General features: G+C 36.6%; 1 protein-coding gene across 1 annotated transcript in view; it reads left to right on the top strand.

Annotated features, from left to right (window-relative positions):
• LOC306872817 (vacuolar protein sorting-associated protein 8 homolog) overlaps positions 1-21,141 on the top strand; it is a 121,916-nt gene that overhangs the window by 51,063 nt on the left and 49,712 nt on the right. Inside the window, exons 29-36 of the mRNA XM_079421673.1 lie at positions 58-114; positions 211-293; positions 1,097-1,181; positions 1,269-1,367; positions 3,237-3,326; positions 4,138-4,184; positions 10,969-11,119; positions 13,134-13,223. Of these exons, the coding sequence (XP_079277799.1) occupies positions 58-114; positions 211-293; positions 1,097-1,181; positions 1,269-1,367; positions 3,237-3,326; positions 4,138-4,184; positions 10,969-11,119; positions 13,134-13,223 (702 nt within the window). The remainder of the gene's footprint in view (positions 1-57; positions 115-210; positions 294-1,096; positions 1,182-1,268; positions 1,368-3,236; positions 3,327-4,137; positions 4,185-10,968; positions 11,120-13,133; positions 13,224-21,141) is intronic.

Raw genomic sequence — 21,141 nt, 5'->3', positions numbered from 1 at the left:
GATGTTTTGTTGAAGTGTTTTTATTTTTTTTTTTATCTGTTGCTCATTCTTTTGCAGGTTCTAGAGTTTTTATGTAGTCCAGATGATGACTCTAGACATACAGAAAGACAGCAGGTAGGAACACAAAAACCATCTTGAAACCATCTTTAATTTTACTCAGGATTTGTCAAAAAATTACTTGATTGATCATATGATCTTCACGTGTGTCAGGTTCTGCTGGAGCTGCTGCAGGTTGGTGGCGTGGTCCAGTTTGATGAGGGGCGTCTGCTTGACCTTGCAGAGAAGGCAGAATTGTAAGATATCTTCCAATCAGAAAGCAGAACAGATTTGCTTCATCCACCAAACAAATATACAGCTGAAGGCTTTTAACTTCATAGTCAAAACATGATTTATTTTTTTAACAATAAGGTCCATCCATCTTCTACAGTACAACATGAACCATTCATAGTTCATAGTAAATCATAATTTACCCGGCGTATGATTTCAGGAGACACACACTTAATTATTCTCTGGAAATCTGGTTGATAAATTAGATTTATATTGTAGAGTCAACTCACTAATATGCACCTTAATTAGGTTACTGTTATAGAACATTTCTATTACAGATACATAAATATTAGTTAGATATTTTCTTTATTACCAATATTAAAATATTACCAATCCCAACTTTTGAATGATAGTGTATATCATGATTGTATTTGTTGCACTGCCTTCAATTTTTTGCTGATTTAAAATAAACTAACTTTGTTTTGTGGTATTTTTTCCTTATATTACAGTAAACATTGTATTAAAGTGATGAGAATTACCTTTAAGGATAAAGGGGTGAAAATGTGGTTAACTGTGCTGAAATGCAGAAAAACAATGTAATGGTCCAAAAAATAGTTGCATGGTAAGTACCAAGGAAACATAGTGATCCACTCTAAGCAAGACTTCAAAAGCTAGAAGGTTAAATCAATGATAAATCTAACAGCCTCTGTTGAATGCGTCATATTGATTTCCTCAAGGTGAAGACATTGAAAATCTACTGAAGATCAAACCTTTTTGTTAGTATTATTACTCATTAGTCAATGTTGTTGTTTTGTTTTCACTCTTTCAGTTATCAGATCTGCGAGTTTATGTATGACAAAAAGCACGTTTACGACAAAATTGTTGACTGTTACCTGAAAGACCCTTTGAGAAAGGTACTCAGCCTTAATCCATCCATTTCACTCTTTTCGTTCCTGTCACTCTCGTTATTCCTGTACTAAATCTTTTATCTCGAACTCCAGGAGGAGCTCTTCAACTACATCCATAACATCCTGTCCATGCCAGGCTACAGCTCAGAGGAGAAACAGTTGGTGTGGGTCAAAGCCCTTCAACATATCAAGGTGAGTCAAACAAGGCTTCAAATGCTTTGTCCCCTAGAGCACACTCCAGGTAGAGAGAGCTCTGGCTTCAGAAAGCTAATTTCAGACCCTAGTCTCATCAGACCCTTCTCTCTCTCATCTTGTTCAGTCAATGGTCTTTGTCCAAATGACTTGCTCTGTCTGTTTAAATAGAGAGCTCTAAAAATCAGTCAATGCCATTGCATTATTTGTGACTGCCTTTCTGTAAAGTCTGGGTTTAAAAACGAACATTTGTTATATAACCCTAACATTTTCCACCTTCAGGTTGTGATTCACTTGTCTTTTTGCTTCGAAATCTTTATAAAAATCAGTAAAGTTAATGCAAGAATAATATTGTTAATAATATTTCAAGCTGAACAGTTACTGGACTGAAGACACTTAGGTTTACTTGATTATCATACATTATTTTTTTATGAAAAAAAGAGATGTTCAAAATGTGAGTATCAGAAATGGCTTTTGAGGAATGTTTATTTGTTCATCTTTCAGTCATCACTGTATTGCATTGTAATGCATTATATGTTTTGAAACTACAGAGCTTTGATTATTAAAGTAAGCATTAAAATATTATCTTACTAAATATTATTGGGAGATCTGATATTTATTGCATTTTATGCAAGTGGTCTATATTCTGATATAAAGCTCTCATTGGTTTACTTTAAAATCTCCAGAATTTAATCTTAATTTTTGGTCATATAAATGTCAGCATCTGTACAAAATTGCATATTTTTATAATAAATATCAGCATCTGCACCATTTTTCTCAGCTGTTTTTTCCCTCCATGATCTTAAGGTATATGAGCCGTAAGACTGATATATAAAATTTGATGCGCAACAAATAACATACACAATACCATTCCAATTTTTTGAACAGTAATGTTTTTTAAAGAAGTCTCTTCTGCTCACCGAGCCTGCATGTTTGATCCAAAATACAGCAAAAACAGCATATATTTTCCTAAAAATATTTTGAACACTATTTGAATATATTTTAAAATGTAATTTATTCCTATGATTTCAAAGTTGAATTTTTAGCATCATTACTCCAGTCACATGATCCTTCAGAAATCATTCTAATACTCTGATTTGCTGCTCAAAATAATTTATTATTATTATGTTGAAAACAGCAGAGTAGAATTTTTTCAGATTTCTTTGATGAATAGAAACTCCCAAGTTTTTGAATGGTGTAGTCATAAGGCTGGGAGACACTAAACGGACGGTCAGTTTGTTTGGTGTGTTCCACTCGTCGTCTCTCGTCTGGCTCACGTTGGCAGCAGTTTGCCCGATTCAACATGGAATCGGTGTCGGGGCCGTCGGCGAGAGGGAGAACTCTGATTGGATGTTCAGTTTAGCGAACGAGTCAGTCCCCGAGAATTACAGCAAAAGTGATGAAAACGAGCACATAAATGAAGGCGATACAGACAGAAGGCTGTTTAAATGTTACGTGATCTTTCCCAATCATTCTAATACGCGACTGTTTTCATAACAACATGAGCTGCTTAAAATGATTAAAGTTATCAACGTTACTGATATTCAAAATGGTAAGCAAGTGCTGATTTGTTTACGTTTTATATATCTGCGTATATCTTTGTTTCGGTTTCTCATTTTAAATGACGAATATATGCTATTGATAGCTGCTGATGTAGACAGTTAATTCCTCTCACAATTCTGAAATTCACATTATATTTATTTTGATGAAGCATTTCATTCAAATTGTTATGCCAACAATATTATTTGTAATAAAGAATGGAAAAATGTTTTTACTATTAGGATCCAACTAATACTAAGAAAATGCTACTCTGGTGGATTGGCTGATGTTATGAATGCTCACTGGTATGTCATTGTTTCTCTGTTGCAGGATCTGGTCAGCATTAACTCAGCTAAAACAGCAGAGCTAGTTGCAGTGCACTTTGCAGACAAGGTGCAGTCTATCATCACATCTCTGCAGGTATGCCGCATTGCCGTATGTCAGCGCTCTCTCTCTGTTCACTTGATGTTGGCTTGACAGTTTATCTTCCAAAGGCTGGACTGTTGAGAAAAGCGTTTCTAAAAGACCCTGTCAGTGTTTGATTCTCCGCTTTTGTGTGTGTAAATATATGTTGCATTGTCTGGGCTCCTATTCACTCATCTTAAGATAGTGTCAGTGAAAGTGTGTGAGAAGGAAGAGGCCCCCCTGAGGCCCACGCGTGTGTGTGTATCAGTAAATGGATTAGGCTCTATCTGCAGTGCTGTGTGTAATTGGGTTTGCGTTATCTCTCGCATACTATCAGAAAGGTGCTAATTGAAAAGCTTGCTTGTGCAAACATATGTGCCGATGAGAAGAAGATATGAGATATGAAAATAAACAAGTGTTAAGGGATTTTTTTTCACAGTCAAAGACTAGTGCGATAATAACATTAATGATGTGTAGTTCTGGAGCATTTGGTAAATTAACGATGACAAGAACACTAGTGGTCAAACTGAGCAGATTTTTACTAGCAGCCAGACCCATAACATCATGCTCTCAGGGTTTAATCATTTTATGTCAATGGAGATGAAAAATGGTGTTATGCTTACAAACTTAGTTATCTCAAATAAAGTACAAGTAATGGCAAAAGGAAAAATGCCAGGCACAGTGTCTGGCTGTGGTATTTGAGCAAATGAACAACAATTGCAATACATTGCGATTTGAAATAGAAGATGTCAAGTTATAATTTTACATGACTGCAATCTGTTTGAAAGTGAACTATATTTTGATGTTGAACTCTCTGTGTCTGTAGGACGACTATTTGGTGTTCCAGTTTCTAAAGTGCCTCCTGAACCTCAGGTAATAATAGCAGCACCCTCTGCAACACGGTCTCTATTCTGCAGCTTTGTTTCATTTTACGTGCCTGCTGTCGGTGTTGTGCTGTTTTTTGTAATGGTGTGATGGTGTGCAGTTAAAGTTTCACACCTCATAGATCTCTCTCCAGGGCTAGCAGAGAAACACTATCACTTTTTACCATTCTTTCTCTTTTTGTTTCCTTACCACCCACGCAAACCTATACAAAGTCAGGTCAACTGTAAACACTGGCCATAAAAATGATTTACTTAAACTACACTAGTTAACTACACTACCAAAATTTGAGAATAATTTTTTTGGAATATGATTTGTATATATTTTTGAAATAAGTGTTTTCTGCATATCAAGGCTGCATTTGATAATATGCAGTAACTGTATTTTTAATACTTACTGTATTAAAAATACAGTACTGTATTAAAAATACAGTAAGAAGTTGAAATATTTTTCTGTTGTAATAGATTCTAAAGTAGAATTTATTATTGTCTTCAGTCTTCAGTGTCACATGATCCTTAAATCATTCTGATATGTTGCTCAAACATTATTAATTATTACTGGTTCTCCATAATGGTTCTTATTATAATTTTTTGTTTATTTTTTTTTATGATTCTTTGATGAATAGAAAGAAAAAATAAACATCTATTTGAACTTGTTGCATAATAGTATTAATATATATTTTTTTCTTTTTTCTTTTTTTTAATCTTGTCCAACTGGATGGTTATTGAAAATTCCAAAGAAACTGTCATTATAAATTGTAATGATATTTTACAATATCACTTTCTTTACTATATTTTTGTTCAAATAAATACAGCCTTGGTAACAGAAGAGAATTCTTCCAAAAACATGAATAAAAAACTTTTGAAAGGTTGATTATATATTTTGTCCCTCCCTACATCATTTAATGAGACACAAATGAGAACTAGACCGTGAGGGATCTATAAGTAGAGACTATTCAGCATATATTATTTTTGTGCACCTGGGTGTTATTGTTTTAGTCTGAATTATATCAAACTTTGCATGTAAATGTTCTCATTGAAAATACCAGAGGACTAGTCTGATACAAGGCTGATATGCCTTGCAGTAAAAAGGCTGCATCTAATTTGTTTCAAAATATGCATTCTATACATTAGGGCTTGCAGTGTAAATGTGGTTAAGTAGACCTGCACTGCCTATTTTGTCATTATTATTAATCAGACGACAGTATTGCTCATGTAAAAGCATTTATTAGTGAGCAGGTGCAGTCCTCCATTAAAATAACAGCCATCTCTGTCACCATCTCTCTTAAGCATTGTTCTTTCATCTCTTTTCTCATATGACCTCCCCACACATACATTTATCTAGACCTAGTATAATAGTATTTCATTCACTTGTACCCTGTGTATTGTCCTGGAGTCCATTACGCCCAGCCCCCACATTTTAGTTTGTATCTTTCTTCTGCTGCTCTTGGCAAAAGGACTCAAGGATTAAGATCAGTATCTGTAGTGAGTTTTGTACATGCTGCTGTTGACAGCCTGTAGTTATAAAACAGAGAGGAAGAAGGTCTGTCAATACAGTAGTCTTTACACAGAGAGATCAGACCTTCTTTCAATGTATGCATTTTACTGTGAGATTTTCTGATTGGACGACTGATGGAGGAATCTGATTAATTTGTTTTAATCTGAAGAAATTTTTTCAGTCATCAGACTTTTCACCTGGCTGACAATAACATCTGTTGAAAAATCCCATAGAGTCTAAAGACCACGATATTAGAAATGCACAATGCATCATTACCACATCAGGAATCAGTCGATATCAGATTTTTTTTTTTACTTGCACAAAGTTTACCTAAATAGGTGGAAATTATTTACCTGTAGATTACTTTTGCTGTTATTCATTTGAAGTCCATCTTTAAAAACAATTTTGAATTCAGTGAAATGTAGTCATCAGCAAATCTTAAAAAACAGTGCATTAGTTCACGTTGTGATGCTTAAATTCACTTGTACTGTAGCATTTTTAAACCGTTTAATGCAGTTTTTTAATTCACTTTTCATTGAAATACAATATAATTTTAATATATTCTTTTGGTAACAAACAATTTAGGGTAACACTGTATTATTGGGACCAGTTTTCAGTATTAACTAGTTGCTTATTAGCATGCCTATAAAAAAACATATTGGCTGTTTATTAGTACTTATAAATCACATGTTCTGCATGACAATATTCTACATCCCTAATTCTAAACAATACCTAAACTTAAAAACTACCTTACTTACTATTAATAAGCAGCAAACTAGGAGTTTATTTGAGGCAAAAGTCGTAGTTAATGATTTGTTAATAGCGAGAATTGAACCTTTAATGCAACCCAATTTAGATTAGGGAACACTATTCGGTAGTTGCTTATTAACATGCATATTACTATCATATTGGCTGTATATTAGTACATGTAAAAGCACATATTAATGGTTTATTTCACATGACCATATTCTAGGTTCCTTAACCAAAACAAAACTACTTTAACAACTACCTTTCTATCATTTTTTATTGGTCATCAGCCATAACAAAAATAATAATTAACTTATCGTATTCACACACATAATATGATGATTTTAAAGTCAGCACGAATAAAAAATGTAGTTTTTATTTAATGCATTCTATTATTTGTATTGTAAACGACTGTTATTTTTAATAATAAAAAAACATCTCTTCTGGACTTCTGAAATCATTTCTTACGATCAATTAAAAGCTAGCGTTTATGTCTGCCTCCATTTCTGAGTGCAATGCCCACATCTCAACCGATGGAAAAAGTTTCCACCCTACTTTTTGATTTTGTTGTACTTGGTATGTTTCGCAATATAGAAGAAAAGATCTGTCGTTCATTCTGTTTCACTGTAACTTTAACTTAAGTCAGTAAGAAACTTGTTAAAACCCATTCAGAACACGTTTGCAAGTGCGTAGCAACACCCTTTGCGTTTCTTACGTTATTAAAAACCTATATTTGGATTGTCACACATTCACCTCGTTCCAGATTCACAGTTTTTTTTAGTTTCAGACACAGTCACACATCAGTGCTTGCTCATTTCCGCGGCATGGCAGACCCTCAGAGCTACAACGCTGCTTTTGCTGTAGCTGACCTGCAGTGCCCTTTATAGGACACATGGCACCTCAGGGCCAAAACTCATCTGTGGAAGAACATCTGAATTTACTCTGTCCTCCCCGTGTGACTGCTGTCTCCTCTCAGGCCAAGCCTCAAAGCACGTTTCGCCTCACGATCTTCCTGTCCTTACAACCCTCCCATCTCAGTTTGTCACAGAGCCTCATCTTGGACAACATAGTTGAGTTCATTTAGGGTAGTTTGTATAAATAAATAACCTTCTTTTAGTGATGAAGTCAGTCACAGCAGTGATAAACACACTACAGACTAAAGCGGCATAAACTGTGCCATTTTTTAACTTAAGGTTTACTTCCTCTTGGCAAGACGAAATTAGAACATGATAAAACTAATTCTCTGTAAAGTGTAATTGGAAAGTATTAAGCATTTAGCCTTAGAAATGACTTCTGAAAAATGGTTTGGTTGAATCATTGATTTAGGACAATATGTGAACGATTTACATTTCAAATCAAAATATGATCATAAATGAGGAAAAAACTACTCCTAAGCCAGCATTTGGGGTAAAAAAAAGATTAAATAATTAATGGCCATTCTTTATTCAGATGTTGACATGTTTTTCTTTTTTTCCCATTGGCAATTCACCAACATGTATGATATTCTGTATATTAGTATACATGGATAATTTTGCTATGACGTAAAAATGTATGTTACCAGCTATGAGAGATTTGGTTCTATGACACAAATATGTAAAGTTTGCTACATTCCATGGTGATGTCCATTATTGACACATCTTACCCTATTCTCTCTTAAAGAGAAGTTACCGATAAAATGAAAAGTCTGCCATTGTTTACTCAACCTCATATAATTCCAAACCTGTATTGATTTTTGGTTTTGTGGAATAAAAATAAATGTCTCAGTATCTTTGATACTCAATTAGCTTTACAATAAAAGTCAAAAAAGATGTTTTGGTCCCCATTAACTTTCATTGAAGGCACAAACTTTCCTGAAAATATTTAGTATTTCGCAGAAAGAAGGTCATACAGATTTGGAACAACATGAGGGTGATTAAACAATGACAGAATTTTTTGGTAAACTATCCTTTAATCTAGACTACTGATCTGTTCTCTAGTATTTAAAAACAAACCGCATTCACGGTCTCTTGGATTGGAAAACACCTGCCAGAGAATGTGTGTATATATCAGTATTCTGCGTTATTTTGTTGTAATTCTACTGTGTACTTTCAGAATCCGCAATTTTTATGTTCTGTGTGATTTTGACCACTTCATGTACTTCACATCATCATTATTCTCATATGCCTCATAGTTTTATGACAGAGCAGTACGTCTTTCACATGCCTCGTGCAGCAGGGGCTGATGGTGGCTGATTGGGCATTGATTTGAGAGCTTGGCTATGATTGAGGTCTGAGAAAAGCACTCTACATGATAACTTGATTGAGAAAGAAAGAGAGCAAGAGGGGGATGCACAAATCATGCATGATTTCCATTTGGAGTTCTGTGAAAAGGGACTTCTTTTCCCCAGGAGAGACGGACAGTTTTAGGATTGGGTGGTATGGCCTAAAAGACCTATATATTTCACAGTATGTATATAGGATATTTATATACTGTATAGTTTTGGATCAGTAAGATTTATATTTATTTAATAAAAAATGCAGAAAAAACACTTTAAAATATAATTTATTTTTCAAGCTGAATTTTCATCAGCCATTACTCCAGTCTTCTGTCACATGATCCCTCAGAAAACATTCTAATATCCTGATTTATTATCAATATTGGAAACAGTTGTGCAGCTTAATTTTTTGTAACCTGTGATGCTTTTTTCATGATTCTTTGATAAATAAAAAGTAAAAACGAACAGAATTTGTTTAAAATAGAAATCTTTTGTAACCGTATTCACTACCGTTAAAAAGTTTGGGGTCAGTAAATTGTTTTTATTCAGCAAGGGTGTGTTAAGTTGATTTAAAAAAGTGGTAGGAAAGACTTATATTGTTAGAAAAGCTTTCTGTTTTTGAATAACTGCTGTTCTTTCAGCAGCTGTAAAATAAATGATATTTTAAAGGAATAAATTGCATTTTGAAAGTAGAAATCTGTTCGTTTCAATTGTAATATAAAATATTAGTTTTTTTTATTCTGTGTTTTTGATCAAATAAATGCAGCCTTGATGAGCAGAATAGAATTCTTTGAAAACATTAAACATCTTACTGATCCCAAACCTTTGAATGGGAATGTAAGTTTTTTTTTTTTCTTGTTAAATCTCTTTCTTTAACATTGATGATAAGAAATGTTTCATTAAAACAACTAGGGGTTGCATTATAGATGCAACAGATTGTAGATGATCCGTGATCCGTACGGACCAGACCCCACGGCTCGGCACGCATGTGATTCGCAGGTTAACTGTTATAGAGTGAAAGTTTATAATTTGCATGTGTTTTGTCTTGCCAGTTTACCCATTGAAACTATTTTAAACCATTCAAGCAAAAGAGAACACTCGCGTGATTCAAACAGATTGATTCCTCTTTCACTTCTCTTTGAACATACACACAAACTTATGTTTAAATATCGAGAAAGAAACCGGATGTGTCAGTATTAGGTACATGCATTTGGTCTTAAAGAGACAGCAGCCTATAAATACCTGCAGTGAAGAGCACTATTGTGTTATTTTACGATTAATTACTACATTTCTGCACCTGAATACTAGTGTTACTGACTTTATTAGTAACTAAGTTGTATTCATCAATGCTTGTAATTTGTGTAATTGTTCTTGTTTTATTTCTGACTGTATTAGTTCAGCTAGTAGTTTTTGCTATGGTATAGAAGTACTTAAAGTAAGCTTTCAGTAATTAAAAAAAAAAAAAACTTTTTTTGTTTGTTTGTTTTTTGCTGATCCGAAAAATTATCCGATCCTTGACTCAAAATCCATAATATAATCCGAACCGTGAGTTTTGTGATCCGTTGCACCACTAAAAACAGCATATTATATTGATTTCTGAAAAGAATGTGACGCTGAAGAAATGGCTGCTTTGGCATAAAAGGAATAAACTACATTTTAAATTCATAATGTAAAATATTTCACAATATTATGGTTTGTACTGCAAATAATTACAGCCTTGGTGATAACAATCATCTTACTGACCCCAAACTTTTGAACAGTAGTGTATATTAATTATAAATTAAATAAAATGTTATGATAGCTAATGTGCATTTTTGGAATAGGCAGTAAATTATATGCTCTATAAATGAAAGACACATTTCTTGCCACCTTCTCATTCTTCAGTTCTCTCTCAGTTAATTTGCTTTGCTTTTTTGATAAAAATTCTATTCTCTATCCTATTGAGTTTTCATGCTTAAAATGTATGGTCCGTTTGTCCTTGGTTTTGGTCTGGCTGTTCTGTTGATCGTTTTCCTGGCATATTCAAGCCAGTGGTCTGAACATCAGTACACAGGAGTTGACTTTGAAGGACTGCCTTGAGCAGGCTGCTCTTATGTGCTGTGTGTAGTAAGTCTGGACAGTAATGCTCAGCTATAGTCTGATGATTAAAAAAAATTACCATTTTGCCACAAATCATGTTTATTAAAACAACAACTTTTTTTCTGGTAGTGTTTTGTGACTGTTTCCTCTAGTCTAGATTCATTTCACATGATTTATGGTTTTCTTTTTCTGTTACAGCTCCAGAGAGTGTCTGAATCCTCAGACTGTCTTGAAGTTGGGTCCAGATCTTCATGAGCTCTTAGCGGACCTACTGTGCCAGTTCAGTCCTCAGCAGGTCACCACCTTCCTTAAGACCTCTCAGGATTACCGACTGGAGGAGGCCATTCAGGTATAAATCAATGAACCTCATACACACATATCGATTGTTGGTGCCTTATGGTCTGCTGCCTTCATATAGACAGCTCCATTCTGTGACACTGAAAGCTCTAAAAATCCCCTTCACTTTGTATGTTTCTATCCGTCCATTTTTTATTTTAATATTTGAGATAATTTGTTGATGCTTTCAGTTCCATGTAACATATTCCACAGGATTCCACAAAAATCAGATCAAGTCTGAAAACATGGCTGGAAGATTGTGTACCTGACAATTTTCATTAAGTATGTTTTTGTGGCTTGAATGAATTCTATGAGTTAAATGTAGAAAGAACAATATAAATGGGCCTTTATCATTCTGTTTTTACTATTTTTTTTATGCCATAGTCACACTCATTGACATGACTTTGTTCATTTGCCTTTTTCTTCAAGTGTAGGACCAGCTTTACTTGTTTTTTTTAAACAGAGCTAGTTAGTATTAAGGCTCACAGATGTTTTGTCTATTATTGAAAAGCTCAAATGAGTTTTGTCAGCACATATTGAAAAGCATATTTTGCATACAGGCTTTTACACATTGTCTGTGCTGTTTTCAAGTCCAGTTCATTAAAGAAATTCTGTGAATCTGCTTAAATGTGCCTGGAAATAAATGCTAAACACAAATTGCATAATGCATCTGGATCGGCTCTTTAAAATTGTGAAAAGTGAAGATATGCCCAGTTATAACACTCTTCCACATAATTTAATAAACAAATGCAGTGATCAATAAAAAGTACACACATATTTATTTTAAATTATATTGTGTATTTTACCGGGCTCCCATTATAAAACTTGCAAATATCTGGGAATACAATTTAAAAAAGTTATTTGAAAAAAGGAAAAGGCATGAAATGTAATAAAATGCTACAAGTCACAAAAATGTCATGGAATATTATACGATGAATGTACATTTTTCAGGTTATTCTCTGCATGGAGTCTCAGAAAGTCAATTTAAATCTCTTCAGCTAAAATAATATATTTTCAGAATATTTAAGCTATTTTTGTCAATGCAATAAAGGGTGAGAACCTTCAGTTTGAGTAGCGTGATGCTAATTGCCGTAGACAGATAACCTAGTTTGTGACTAATGAGCCTAATTTGCATAAAAGGAAGTTTACACTGAAAGTGAAAGATTGAGATTGACTTCAAAACTCATGGTGCTTTTTGGTGTGATTTCACCGCATTTAGCATCTTGGTAAACTGGATTGCGGGCTATTAGTAAATAAGACACTGTTTGCACTGAAATGCAGATGATTACTGAATTCACTACTGATACTACAGGTTTGGGATGGCAAGTTGACGATTAAGAGACCACACAATATCTAATCAATCAACATGAAACCACTGATAGAGCATGTAAAGGTTGCCAAACTGATGTAATTAGAGGGCTGGTTGACAGGCTCAGGCAGAAAGATGCCTGGAGGAAGGAATGAATGAATGAATAATAGAGGGATGGGAGATATCTGCTGTGCTGAAGCGCTGAGACAGACCGAGAGAATCAATACTGTTACAGAGGAAGAGTGGCACCTGCTAAATATTTGAACAGACACCTTGCACACACGCATGCATATACAGCAGCTCTAAAGTCCTGCCATCTTGCCTTATTCTTGTTTCAATGCTCTTTGTGTATGTCTCCATATCTAGATCCATCTGCTTGTTGCTGTTTATGTCAGCCTGTATTGTCTTTTTTTCTCTGAGCTCGCTCTCAGCTGCCCTATTTTTGTATTCATGGATTCAACTGTATTCATGGATGCCAGTTCGTGTTTCTCTGCTTTCCGCGTAACCCTCTTTTTACTTTAGTTTCAGAATGTGTTTGAATGTTTCATTATGGAAATGGTCTCCTCACAAACAAACAATCTCACCTAAACACTCTCTCAGTCTGAGTCTGAGCGTGTTCATCCAGTGGGCGGCTTGGAGTGGATCATTTGTCTTGATAATCTTGACAATTTGACTGCAACACAATTGACAGACTTATCTCTGTCTTGTCTAATCACAGATCACAGAGAAACACAAGCTGCATGAGGCCACTGCCTACCTGCTGGAGAAGAAGGGAGATGTGCAGGGAGCTTTTGAAGTGCTGCTACAGGTTTGAGCTCATCACACCACACAAGTCTGCAGCAGATTCAGAAACTGGGCAAGAGGATCCATGCTTGCTTTAAAGGGACAGTTCACCCAAAATAAAAAGCACCCCATAATTTACCCTCAAGTCATCGTAGGTGTGAATTACTTTCTTCTTTCAGACAAATACAATCAGAGTTATATTAAAAAATGCCCTGGCTTTTCTAAGTTGTATAATGGCAGTGAATGGGTGTTGAGATTTTGAAGTCCAATAAAGAGCATCCACCCATTATAAAAAGTACTCCAAATGGCTACTGGGGGGGAAATGAATGCCTTCATTCATTCATCATTCATTAATAAATGCACTTTATTGGATTTCAAGATCTCAACACCCATTCACTTCCATTATAAAGCTTGGTAGAGCCAGGATATTTGTAAATATAGCTCTAATATGTATTATTATTACATAATCAGGTCTTTATCTAACACAGCTGGGTTAGAGCCCTGCACGGGCCTCAAATTTAGGCCCTAGCCCGGCCCTGGCCCGAGACGCTCAGGCCCTAGCCCGGCCTACGTCCGACAGCTTATCAGAATTACCGGCCCGAATCCGACCCGAGCCCGTCTTTTTTTCCCTCTTCTCCTAAAACAGTTTATACTACTGTTTCGGCTATTAAAATAGTTCAGTTTTGTGTGTAATGGCAAAATTATTATATTTCGTTTTGTTTTTTTATAAAGTTAATTTAGAAAAACGTTTGGAGCATTTTTGTTCGTTAAATAGCCTATAAGTTTTTGTTTTTTTTAAAGTAACGACCAAGCGGCCAGCGGCATGAGCTGATCATAGCCTATGTTTGATCAATTTAGCCTTCTCATATCATCACGACTTGCCTAAAATAAAGTCTATAGATATACTAAAACAGTTCAAGTATATAACAATGTTTAAACGTTAAACCTGCGCTATAATAATAATGTGCGCTAGCCTATATCTAAGTTTGTGTGGAGAGTGGAAGCTAAAGCGCGCTCTGCAGGACATGGAGGCACCAGCTTTGGATTTTTTTCAGTGGAAACAAATTAAAATAGCCTACGCTGTCATTTTTTTGATAAAGGTAAGAGTAATACATCATTCGGACCTGTAAAGGGTCTACTTCTATTTGTGTGCACTCACAATACCAACAAAGGGTAGTTCTTTTATAAAACAAAGAAAACAAACATGATGCGCTTTCTGCCGTCTTGTCTTGAACAGGAGCGCTTCACAAAAATGAACCGAAGCTGAGCGAATACATGCCTCACAGACATGATAAATATATCTATAGAAAGCTTTAAATTATCACTTAACGAAATAAAAAAAATTAAAACAAAAACTCTTTTATTATAATCTTAATCATAATCAATAAAGATGCATTTCTCTCTAAAGGCGCATCTAATGAGGAGACGGCGAGTCAGGATCAGCAACTTCATCCTTGCGACACAGACTCAGAAAACATTAGTTTATTAGTAAATAATTCAAATATCTCCTTACTATTTCCCGCAGACACATTCATGGTTATGTTTGCTGGGGTTTTGCAGCAAACTTTAGCCTATTGCGTGCATTTGAACGCAGAACTATTCCGCTGCGCTGATGTCACTTGCGCACCTGCTACTGCTGCGGGACACTAAACACCATCGAGCTGCTCTCAGTCGCGGCATGGTCTCGTGTTGTTTCCACCAGCGCCGCAATTTTTTCATCACTAAACGATAGACGTCTACAATATAAAATAAGGAGAAACCCAAAACAGGCCTGATGCCCGGCCCGCCTCTGAACTATGAAGTGGAAATTGGCCCGAAGCCCGGCTCTAGAGGCGTAAAAAAGTCGTGGCCCGTCGGGCCCGGGCTGAAATGCAGGGCTCTAAGCTGGGTTTCTAAACTGGCCCAATAGTATAAAACTGTCCTGATATTTTAATAACAAGAACAAAGTAATAAAATAAAGTATGTTTTGATTTCTGTTGGAACTTCAAAGGCCATTTTGAGCAACTGCTTCCCCACTTACATTCCAGGTACATTCATCATCTGGCTCATATTGGGGATTGTGGGCCTTTTTGATATGTTACTCTCAAAACATTTTCATTTTCATCATCTTCAGAATCAGTCATTTGTTCACCGACAGCTTTGTCATCAGGTCCACCATTAAATTATGCTAATATTTGATTGCGAACTTGCTCTGCAGTAAATCGCTGAGCCATGTCAAGATTTGCTGATGATACTTGAGTATTCTCTTTTATGTCTGTGGTAATTTTTATGAAAAAAATAAAATAATAAATTTGTAAGTTTTTCTTGTCATATTGTTGATAATGAATAGATTGAGTAACACTTGAGAAAATCAATAATGGGGAGGGTAGTGGATGACGTCCCTAGGTATAGGTATAAAATGTTGGGCTTTTTAATGAGATGCCTACAGGTGATGTAAGTAGGGACAAACATATCCTTTGCTGTGACTCTGAACAATGGAGTCCCCCAAGGTTGTAAGCTTATTCCCACTCCTCTTGCTTTTATTAATCCATGAGTGTTTCACCAGACATGGCTGCAAAGTTAAACTGGTCACTGGTCACTCTGATTCAACATGGAGAGGCTGCTTAATAGAAGTTGAAACCAAGGCAGTATGGTGATAGGACTGTGACCTCTATCTTGACAGTTCAGCTCTCTCTGGACCAGTACAACTCCAGACTGGTTGACCTAACATTGATGGAAACTTGAGTCGAGAGGGTCAGCATTTTCTCAAAAATAACCATCACAGAGAAGTTAACCTGACATTGTCACACCAGCGTTGTGGTCAGAATAGCATGTCAGCAGATTTTCTGCACAAATTAGAGAAGTTTGGCATGCCATCACATCCTGGTCAGCATCTGTAAGTGTATGTGTCCTGACTAGGCATATCAGAGTCTGGTGTGGGAGCTGCACTGCCCTGAAGTACAAAGTTCTAAGGAGAGTGGTCCAGTCAGCAGATCTTATTACAGGCACTTAAACATCAAGGACAGGATGTTTACAAATAGATGCTTAATGAAGACCAGGACTATCTTCGCTTTATATCACGGAAATAGAATTTCACTTGGTGATCGATTGCTTCAGTCTGTCCCTGTCTGTTGTGCTGCTGAGAGGTTTGCGTTTTTAGCTCTGCTTTTTTATTGAATCTTTACCTTACTGTCACTCTCTGTTGTTTAAAGTGATAATATATAACTTAATTCCCACCATATTTCTGGTATTGTCTATCAAACTAATCTAACTAATTTGATCGTTCGCTTTTTAAAACCATTCCATTCGCGTTTCTATTCGCGCCTATTATTGTTTTCTTTTTTCTCACTCCGTTTTCATTTCTCTCTCGCTCCGTTTTTCACGAGTTCATCAAACATCAGTGATAAGTGGTAATTTAAGTTGGTATCATTCATCAGTCACGGTGAGTAATGGCTTCTTCTCCTGCTATTGTTGTTTGCACTTCATGTCACATGTATAGTTTATCTCTCTCTGTCGGCGACGAGGGATTCACATGTGATAAATGCAGGGAAATAGTTAGGCTGACAGAGAAGGTTTCAGAATTAGAGACACGCATCCAAACTTTATTTGAGGATAGTAAGAATGTGAGGGCTGTAGGTACTGCTTTGGATGTGACTAGCTCAGGGAGTCCTGTACATTGTTCGGTTCCGGTAGAGCCCGTGCAGCAGGGCAGCTGGGTGACTGTAAGGCGGCCTAGTCGCGGGTCAAAACACCACTCTTCCGTTCCGATCAGAACATCAAACAGGTTCTCCCTGCTCAGTGACACACCCACTGAGAAACCTGGTGAAAGTGCTCTAGTTATTGGCGAGTCTATTGTACGGAATGTGAAAATAGAGACACCAGCCACCATAGTCCATTGTTTACCAGGAGCCAGAGCGCCTGACATCTTGGCAAATTTAAAAGTGCTGGCTAATGCTAAACGTAAATTCAGTAAGATTGTTATCCACGTCGGCGCTAATGATGTTCGACTTCGCCAGTCGGAGATCACTAAAAATAATGTTAAAGAGGTGTGTGAATTTGCAAGTACAATGTCAGACACTGTAATATGCTCTGGTACGCTCCCTGCTTATCGTGGCGATGAGATTCATAGCAGACTGTCGTTACTCAATGGCTGGATGTCTAAGTGGTGCCCGCAGAATAACATAGACTTTATAGATAATTGGACGAGTTTTTGGGGCAGACCTGACTAGTTGAAAAGAGATGGTGTTCATCCCTCCTGGGGTGGTGCCACTCTTTTCTCTAGAAATATGGCACATAGTCTTAGAGTTCGTACTTGACTAACTGGGGCCCAGGTCAGGAAGCAGACAGACTGGCTAAACCGACCGTCTGCTAGCCGCTTTACATCACAGAAGTCTCTGTGATGCTAATTCTCAGCACATAGAGACTCCTTCACCCAGATATCACACTATAGAGACTGTGTCTGTTCCCCGAACTAGAAAATACAGAAAACGTCCAAACCAAATTAAGAGTAACAAATTAATTGATGTTCAACAAATAAAAAATGTTTACAATACAGAGAAACAATTGATAAAGCTTGGCGTACTGAATATCAGGTCCCTTTCTACAAAAGCACTTTTTGTAAATTATTTGATCAATGATAATAATCTAGATTTGCTCTGTTTGACAGAAACATGGCTAAAACCAGATGAATACATTGCTTTAAATGAGTCCACCCCCCAAGATTACTGCTATAAAAATTAGCCACGTCCGCAAGGTAAAGGGGGAGGTGTTGCTACAATTTATAGCAATATTCTCAGTATTTCTCAGAGGGCAGGCTTTAAGTATAACTCGTTTGAAGTTATGGTGCTGCGCATAATATTATCTAGAGAAACACGTGTTAATGATAAATCCCCTGTGATGTTTGTACTGGCTACTGTATACAGGCCACCAGGGCACCACACAGACTTTATTAAAGAATTTGCTGATTTTCTATCTGAGTTAATACTGGCTGCAGATAAAGTCTTAATTGTTGGTGATTTTAATATCCATGTCGATAATGAAAAAGATGCATTAGGATCAGCATTCATAGACATTCTGAACACTATTGGGGTTAGACAACACGTTTCCGGACCTACTCATTGTCAAAATCATACTCTAGATTTAATACTGTCACATGGATTTGATGTTAGTGGTGTTGAAATTCTGCAGCAAAGCGATGATATCTCAGATCATTATGTAGTCTTGTGTAAACTCCATATAGCTAAAACTGTAAATTCTACACCTTGTTACAAGTATGATAGAACCATCACCTCTACCACAAAAGACTGCTTTGTAAGTAATCTTCCTGATTTATCTCAATTCCTCAGCATATCCAACAGCGCAGAAAAACTTGATGTAACAGAAACTATGGACTCTCTCTTTTCTAGCACTTTAGATACAGTTGCTCCTTTACGCTTAAGGAAGATCAAAGAAAACAGTCCGACTCCGTGGTATAATGAGCACACTCACATCTTAAAGAGAGCAGCCCAGAAAATGGAGCACAGATGGAGGAAAACAAAACTAGAGGTATTTCGTATAGCCTGGCTGGAAAATACCCTATCCTACAGAAAAGCATTTAAAACTGCTAGATCTGATTACTTTTCGTCTCTTCTAGAAGAAAACAAACATAACCCCCGGTATTTATTCAATACAGTCACTAAATTAACAAAAAATAAAGCATCAACAGGTGTTGGCATTTCCCAAAATCACAGCAATAATGACTTTATGAACTACTTTACTTCCAAGAACGATTCTATCAGAGATAAAATTGTAACCATGCAGCCGTCAGCTACAATATCGCATCAGATAGTGCACTATAGATCCCCTGAGGAACAATTTCACTCATTCTCTACTATAGGAGAGGAAGAATTGTATGAATTTGTTAAATAATCTAAACCAACAACATGTATGTTAGACCCTATTCCATCTAAACTACTAAAAGAGCTGCTTCCAGAAGTCATAGATCCTCTTTTGGCTATTATTAATTCATCACTGTCATTAGGATATGTCCCCAAAACCTTCAAATTGGCTGTTATTAAGCCTCATTAAAAAAACACAACTTGACCCCAAAGATTTAGTTAATTACAGACCGATCTCAAATCTCCCTTTTCTGTCAAAGATACTAGAAAAGGTAGTATCCTCGCAATTATATTCCTTCTTAGAGAAAAATAGTATTTGTGAGGAATTCCAGTCTGGATTTAGACCGTATCATAGTACCAGTGGGGATTTCTTTAAGACTGCAAGGGAAGCTTGGCTTCCCCTATAATGTCAAAAAATTTATGGTCAAATATGTACTATTGTGTTAACATTTTATTGATTAAAAATGCGTTAGAACACGTTCATCTCGAAGATCATTTGTTCAGAATCAGCTACAAATAGCAGGTGACTCGATTTCCTTCTCATATATTCCCGTAGCGTCACAGTGTACTTCCCTGTTGAAGCCTAGCGTCCGTTGACTTCAATGGTTTTTTTCAGTGCTTCGAAACTAGACGCTCATAGGATAAATCCTGCGATTATGTACCGCCCACGGACGCTCAGCGTCTCTGGGGGTGAATGGAGGAGGGGGCGGGGCTGGACTCCGGGCTTCTGCGTGATGATTGGAGGGTCTGTCGAAAGACTGCATCTCCTTTTGATTGACAGCGATTGTGTCCTATAAGAAGTCGCTGATGCTGAAGCTATTCGAGCCAGTGTTGCCAACTTAGCGACATTTCAGACCACCATAGCGACCTTTTTCCCCAAAAGCGACTAGCGACAAATCTAGTGACTTCTTTGACAAACCCTAGTGAGTCTCTGTGATCGCTGGTACTGCCGCAACGGCGCGAGGTGAGCACGCACGCACCGCTTTCTCTGTTCAGTGAGCGGCTGAGAGGAGCAGCGCGTTCAGTTCAAATAGATATTATGTTGCTTCTCTAATTTTACATGCATCTAATTTATAGCTGAAACCACAGCACAGGAATTGTCTTATCTTGTGTGTAATATTTGATTTCATCAGACGACGACTCGATTATAAATTAGGATTTTTGTGCAGACTAACTTCTTGGGAGGGAGAGCTGGTTATGTATTCTTAAAGGGCTGCGTTTCAGTCACTGTTTCATATTTATCCCGTTGACTGACAACATAAACAGTAAAATATATAAAGGAAAACAGTTTTATTGAGAATTTGGCTACATCAAAATACAGCATGAGCACAGAGAGACAAACAAATGTAAAATGCGAAATTGCTGGCCAATTTTCATTATACATTTCACACAATTATACACCACATTCCTTGTTTCAGTTTTACCTAATTCCCACATTTCCTCCGTCGAGTTTAATATGTTTTTTACATCGTTTGTTTATTCATTCATTCATACAGTAGGCCAGGCGGTGGACTAGCCAGCTAGCAAACTGCACACGATGGCAGAATTTACGTATAAATAAATGGACAATTTTTATGATGTAGGCCGAAAATTAGCTTCCCCTCTTTGAAAGACCAGCAGCCGCCACTGCATAGTACTGAGACTGCTCTCATTAGAGTTACAAATGACCTGCTTCTATCATCTGATCGTGGTTGTATCTCTTTATTAGTTCTACTGGATCTTAGCGCTGCATTCGACACTATCGACCACAACATTCTTTTAAATAGACTAGAACACTTTGTTGGCATTAGTGGAAGTGCATTAGCATGGTTCAAATCGTACTTATCTGAACGCCATCAGTTCGTAGCAGTGAATGAAGAGGTATCATATCGATCACAAGTGCAGTACGGAGTACCTCAAGGCTCAGTACTAGGGCCGTTACTTTTCACGCTTTACATGTTACCCTTGGGAGATATTATGAGGAGACATGGTGTTAGTTTTCACTGTTATGCTGATGATACTCAACTCTATATTTCTTCGCAGCCCAGTGAAACACACCAAATTGAGAAACTAACGGAATGCATAGTCGATATAAAAAACTGGATGCCA

Source organism: Barbus barbus, assembly GCF_936440315.1.
Source record: "Barbus barbus genome assembly, chromosome: 7".
Classification (NCBI taxonomy): domain Eukaryota; kingdom Metazoa; phylum Chordata; class Actinopteri; order Cypriniformes; family Cyprinidae; genus Barbus; species Barbus barbus.
Note: the sequence above shows the minus strand (reverse complement) of the source record. Positions and strands in the feature narration are given on the sequence as shown.